Source organism: Rhineura floridana, chromosome 3, assembly GCF_030035675.1.
Source record: "Rhineura floridana isolate rRhiFlo1 chromosome 3, rRhiFlo1.hap2, whole genome shotgun sequence".
NCBI classification, from domain to species: Eukaryota; Metazoa; Chordata; class Lepidosauria; order Squamata; family Rhineuridae; genus Rhineura; species Rhineura floridana.
In genome coordinates, this window is record NC_084482.1 from 59,985,997 (window position 1) to 59,992,643 (window position 6,647).

General features: G+C 41.6%; 1 protein-coding gene across 1 annotated transcript in view; it reads left to right on the forward strand.

The window, feature by feature from the left end:
* The window catches only part of LOC133382145 (E3 ubiquitin/ISG15 ligase TRIM25-like), a 44,995-nt gene extending 38,909 nt beyond the window's left edge, over positions 1–6,086 (forward strand). The window contains exon 6 of the mRNA XM_061621814.1: positions 5,548–6,086. Within this exon, the coding sequence (XP_061477798.1) occupies positions 5,548–6,086 (539 nt within the window). The remainder of the gene's footprint in view (positions 1–5,547) is intronic.
* Positions 6,087–6,647: the final 561 nt, after the last annotated feature.

Below are 6,647 nucleotides of genomic sequence, written 5' to 3' on the forward strand. Positions count from 1 at the left end.
TACTGTAAAACCAGGTGGGAGCAGCTTGAGGGCATGTTTTCTTCCTTTTAATTCGGCTTCACAGAGATTTTGCAACTGATCTGCTGATCAACCTGTTCCCCCTCCCGGTGTGGCTAATGAACTTATCTGATCCTGTTTTAAAGCTATCTCAATTGGTGGCCATCACCACATCTTGTGGCAGCAAGTTGCAAATATTAATTATGCATCATGTGAAGAAGTACTTCATTTGAATCTCCTGCTAATCAGTTTCACTGGATGTCCCCAAATTCTTGTATGATGAGAGAGGGAGGAAAATTCTCTTCACTTTCTCATCATGTATCATTTTGTAAAACTTTTATCATGCCTGTCTTACTTGTCTTTTTTTCTGAAGTAGGCAGCCCAGAGTGCCTGTTTCATTTTTAAAAGCTGGACTCTTCCATTTTCTATACCGCTTTACCAGCATTCACACATGTTCACAAGTAAGCACAAGACAGTGCAGCTCGGCAGTTACATGCAAAGATGCTTTGAGACTGAAGCTAGACGTGATGAGGCACAACCCATCCTGTCTCCCTACAAAGCTGGAGGAGAGATATATAAGATCACATCCACACCATACATTTGAAGCACATGGTTTGCTCCCCAAAGAATCCAGTGGCTGTAGTTTGTTAAGGGTGCTGTGAGGAGTAAACTACAGTTCCCTGGATTCCTTGGGAGAAGCCATGTATGGATGTGACAGTTGGACAGTGAAAAAAGCGGATAAGAGAAGAAATCAACTTGTTTGAAATGTGGTGTTGGAGGAGAGCTTTGTGCATACCATGGACTGCGAAAAAGACCAATACTTGGGTGTTAGAACAAATTAAACCAGAACTGTCACTAGAAGCTAAAATGATGAAACTGAGGTTATCATACTTTGGCCACATCATGAGAAGACAGGATTCACTAGAAAAGATAATAATGCTGGGAAAAACAGAAGGGAGTAGAAAAAGAGGAAGGCCAAACAAGAGATGGATTGATTCCATAAAGGAAGCCACAGACCTGAACTTACAAGATCTGAACAGGGTGGTTCATGACAGATGCTCTTGGAGGTCACTGATTCATAGGGTCGCCATAAGTCGTAATCGACTTGAAGGCACATAACAACAACAAATGACGGTTAAAATGGCATAAATGTGCCTTAAATGTATAAATAAATACACATCCCTGAAGTGACCAGCTTTCTCCATAGCTAAAACCACCCCTTCTTTCTAGTTACTTAAGCATCACCACACCTATACCTGGGATATAAATAATAATGTGTGAACAGAGGGATGGGTCTACCATTTCCTCCACTGAAAAACACAAGACAAACTCTCACACTCACACACCTGGTCACGTACTCATGAATATACATTGGGTGTTAGCCATATTTAGAGTAGAGTAGACCCATTCAAATCAAGAGACTCTAGTAACTGAAGCCATGATTTTCAATGGATCTACTCTTTGAGTATGATTAACACTGGATGCCACCCATTACGCATGACACACAAACACAGTTGTTACGGTGTAAGGAGCAGAGGAAGTCCAGTCTTGACCTTCCCCCCCCACACACACACACACAGGATGGAGGGAAAGAAACCTTCCCTTTCACTCACATATATACACAGATACACAGGTGTCATTGCCCAGGCATCACTCAAATATATACACAGATACACAGGTGTCATTGCCCAGGCATCATTTACCAAACACTATGGTCCCTTAAATTCCAGAAGTCTGGAGAGCCAGGTTCTAAGTTCTCTAAGCATTTCCCACACACTGCACATGGACTATTTCAGTTAGGCCAGTATTATTCACATATAGTCAATGGGAGGCAGAGACTGAGAGGCCACTAAGTGAGTTCATACTTAATAAGAGAATGAGCTGGGAAGGCCTTGCTGCAGCTGACAGGACAATGTGCAATAGGGTTCCCTACATAACATGCACAACCAACACAACAAGACTCACAAATACATGAAAATACTTAATATATGCTTCAGTGAACAAACAGGACAATAAACATATTCCAATTAGTCCTAAGTTCTTGGGAAAAGTTCTCAAAACAATCTTATTTGAGGATTGTAGCCAAATCATTCCTCTGGTTCATCAGTATCTGGTAAGAACTTTTTTTAACTGATCAGTTTTCTTTCTTTTGAGAGGATGTTCTCAGAAATGCCAATTGGCTTTTTGTGACCAAAAAATTGGCCATTCTCCCTTTTCTCCCAAGAAAAGACAAGAATCCTGGGCAACCCTTGTACCACCCCCACCCCAATCTGTCATCAAAATTCCTGCTTACAGTATTTTCTTCAAGGAATGGAAATAAAAACCAAAGTACTGGCTTAAGGCTTCATGTCAAAAATGCTGAATCCAATACCTTCTAGCAGTCTGCCTCTGAGTAAGTCTAGTCCTAGCAGAAGAGGAAAGGTCAATGTCAACATTAATCTGAATACCAATAAGACCCATAATAAACCAAATACCAGTCTGTGTCTGCCTGCTAGATTGCACTGGCCCACAGAGAGTCAAATTAATCACCAGTCATAAAGTTTCCGTGTTTTGGTTGCCCCAGTTAGCGAGGGAAGCTGAACAGCAGTCATCCTCCTCCTGGTGAGAGCTGGCAGAAAAGTGGAAGCTGCCCATGTGTGACAGGCACTATGTTATTTCCTGTGGCTTAGGATGGAGCTGCTTGTGGCCCTTGTCCACGGAGTATGTATAGCAAACCTCTGTTTTTTTTTTTTAATAATCTTCACTGAACCCTACTAAAGCTGAAGGCAGCATATGGGAGTCAGGCCATAACCCAACACCCCTAGCTTCTTCAAGTTAGTTTCCTAACATTGTACTCAAGGGCAGGACCAGGCTTTGGGGGCCTTGGCACAGTGCCCATACACCTCAGCACCCATCCTCTATCACAACCAGGGCATGACCCAGCTCTAGTTGTGGAAGTGGCGGATGCCGCATGTGTTCTCTGCCACTGTCTCTTTGGTGGCAGCACCATTTACCACACTTTAGCAGTGGACGGGCGCAGTTATGCTTTTGAATGGGAGTTAAGCTTGCATCCCATCCATGATGGCCACCACCATCTTATATTACTCAAACTGCAATGTCCCAGAATTATCTAGGCTTTTAAAGAAAGTTTATGGATGCAAGAATTAATAGCTTTAAAAACTGTTCCCGTGACACATAGTGTTGGGGAATTAGCTCTTATCAATGAACCCAAAGCCACTCCTGGGTGATCAAGCCAGGAGATAGCAAGAACAAGGAGAAAGTGTTGGGATCACACCAATATCAAAGGTTTTAAAAGATCTTTTGAAAGATGTCCAGTTGACACAGCCAGTGGTGCTCTTCTGAGTCATCCATTACAGGAATGGTAAAATGCAAAATTAGGTATGCCCAATAGTCCTGATCTTTCATACTGATACACATGTAAGTAACTGGGGGCCATCAGTTACTGTAGCGGAAGAGAAATGACTTGGAGAAGGGGAAGAGGTGTGCTCTCAAAGTCTCAGATGGTACGCTGCAATAGAAAATGTCTCAAATCTTCTGGTGAAGCTGGGGTGTCTTTACAGTCAGATAATGATTTGATGTTCTTTGATATCTTCTCTGAGCTCCAGTATCTCATCCATCAATTGGTCAGCTGGTATTTATAATGATGTCAGTCTCTTGGCACATCTGTATTCTCAGGACCGCATATCTTCTTTCTCATGAGCCTATCAAGGGTGCTGATCATGGGATTTTTTTTCAGGACACTCAGACATTTGTTTATGTTTGATGTACTCTAGACACCTGAAGTTGTTGTCTCTTCAGCACCTCCAAGCCCCCTCCAGTTTCTGCCATAAACCCTAGAAAGATAAATTCTTTCATACCTTACACCCACACATCCACCACATGTTATCATAACACAGACCACTTTGTTATTGGTGGCCTTGGGCAACTAGCTGGTTCCATAGTGCATACAGGCAATGTAACAGACACTGTGCTTTGTTTTACAAACAAGATGGAGAAAGTTATAAACTTTCCTGGTTTTATCTCAAACATTGTATTTCTGTCAGTTTCAATACTAAGAGCATTTCTTATATATATTTTAAAGATACAATTATAAATGTGAATACCATGGTAGACTAATATTTATAGTAAATACATAGTAGTGCACAAGCATATAGAAATATTCCAATAGCAGTATCAATAATAAATGGCATGAATATATATGTGCATAGAGGTGTTCATGTATTGATACATATAGTAAGGAGGAAATATACAGCAAATATACTTTAATTCGTGTTACCTGAACATGGCTTGCTCTTCCACATAGGACAATTGTGGGCAGCACTGTCTGCCCATTAGCTACCAGGCCATTTTCAAAGGCTTGTTACTAACATATAAAGCCCCAAACAACTTGGGATCAGGTTATGTGAAAGACCATCTGCCCGTGTATAGACCTGTAAGATCACTTTCGATTGTGTGGGGAAATTTTACTTGTGGAACTGCATCCTACAGAATATCCCAGGGTGATAAATTGAAAATGGGCATTTTCTGCCATTGTCCCTGAACCCTAGATTACCCTCCCTCTGCCATACATGAAGCATCATCCATCAGTTGCTTCAGATGTCTTCTAAAGCAAATTTTTTTGCCCAGGCTTTTCCTGAATGATGAGATTGGACCCTATTATTACCAATTTTCTTTTTAATATACTTTTTATGTTGCATTTTTGTAAACAGGAATTTTAAAAAATATTTTAAGTGGCTTAGAAATGCTTTAAATGATAATGACATAAAAATATAGCTGCAAACAAATCAGATATTAATGTCGATAGGAATATGGTCCATTGCGGTCAAACAATTTATCCAAAATATATTGTTTGGTTGGTTTCCCCCTTCTTCAAAAATTGCTATGGCTGGACATGGTGAGACAAATATGTCCTAGGATGCCAAGAAGATGTCTTGGAGAGAGACTGCTTCATCCTTAGAATTTAACTAATAATGAAATTTGGGAATGGGCAGGAATTTCCGTACACACCAGATTGGCCAGAATCATTGGGGCTTCATCTTTCCTTACACTTGTGGATTGGCTCATTTTATTGAGCCAACTGGGTTGCTCTACCTTTGACAAGGATCACTTTGCTTGCTGCTGCTGCTATCTGCTTGTAGTACATGCAAACACTATAAAGAGCTGGTGGAATGGAACATTAGACGTGAACTAGGGGAAACCCTGGTTTCAAATCCTCAGTGAGTTTATCGATATTTGGAGCAAAGCTCCACTGATGCTACTCTGAGCTTCTTGGAGAAAGTCTAAGATTGATACATATGTGATAAACAAGATTGTCTAGATTTTTTTGTAGGGTGGTTGATATGTGGTTCTAGATGTGGGAGAATTCATAAAGGCTCTTGCCTAAGGCAAGAGGATAGAGTAAGCTTATCTTCAGACCAACTCTAGTCTCAGTGACTCTATGATTTTGGAATATGCTCATCCTATGCTCAATATGGCCTGCCCCTCATTCTTCACCTTCCTCGATTGGCTTCTTCTGACACTTCCCCCCCCTTTTTCTCTTCCACTAAACAGATTACTGTATCCTGAATTTTGATGCTAGCACTGCTAATGAAGAACTCTTCCTGTTTAAGGAGACACACTCTGTGTTGAACATGGGGATCTTGTTGGAGAACTATTCAAAACCAAGCCAAGGATTCAACCACTGGCCACAGCTTTTGTGCACCCGCAGTCTATGTGAGGGCTGCCATTACTGGGAGGCTGAGATTTCAAATGCATGGCTGTGCTTGGGAGTCACCTACAGTTACAGGCACAGGACCGAGAAAGCGTGTATGTTGTACCTGATTGGCAGGAATAGCAATTCGTGGTGCTTGGAGTGGGACTCAGTGAAGTTCTCTGTCTGGCACAATAATATCCAGACTGTGGTGCATGGCAACTATTACAAGAATATTGGGGTCTTACTGGACTATGCTGCTGGCTCCTTGACGTTCTATGGCATCTCCAATACCATGAACCTCATCTACCGTTTCCTCACCACGTTCTCCGAACCGTTATACCCGTCTGCCATGGTGAGCAGTGGGGCGTCTATTACTTTGAAACAGTGCCCAGAGTAGAGGCCAAAAAATATCATTCCTTAAAGGCCAAGGAGAGCTTTGCTGTTGCTGATAAAATTAACTTCTATCCCATTATTGCTAAGGCGGGGTTTGTTTTTATTTTATTTTTTTAGGTTGCATGGCTATAAGCAGAAGTGAATTATACACCTAATTATGTTTGGCAGTGGAAGATCTTGACTTGCAGTTGCCAGACAGGATCCTCTGGAAGGGAGAGGGAAGCCAGCTATTTTGCTGGTTCCTTCCCACTTTCCCTTTCTCCTTGGATTTTTAGATTAGCCTCGCAAGAGCATAATGCACTCTTCCTGTGTTTTGGTTGGCATATCTACACCACAAATTATTACTTTAACTATCATAGCATCCCCCAAGGAATCCTGGGAACTGGAGTCTGATGATGAATGTGAGGATTCTTTGGTTAGAGACCCATCGCTCTCCTCACACACAGAATTTGGTTCTCTGATATCCCCAGGAAGAGGAAATTATTGTGAAACCGGTTTTAATACAGTAGTGAAGGTACGCTGGTTGAGGCATAGCAGTGCTATTATACATATTGCAAAAAGGGAT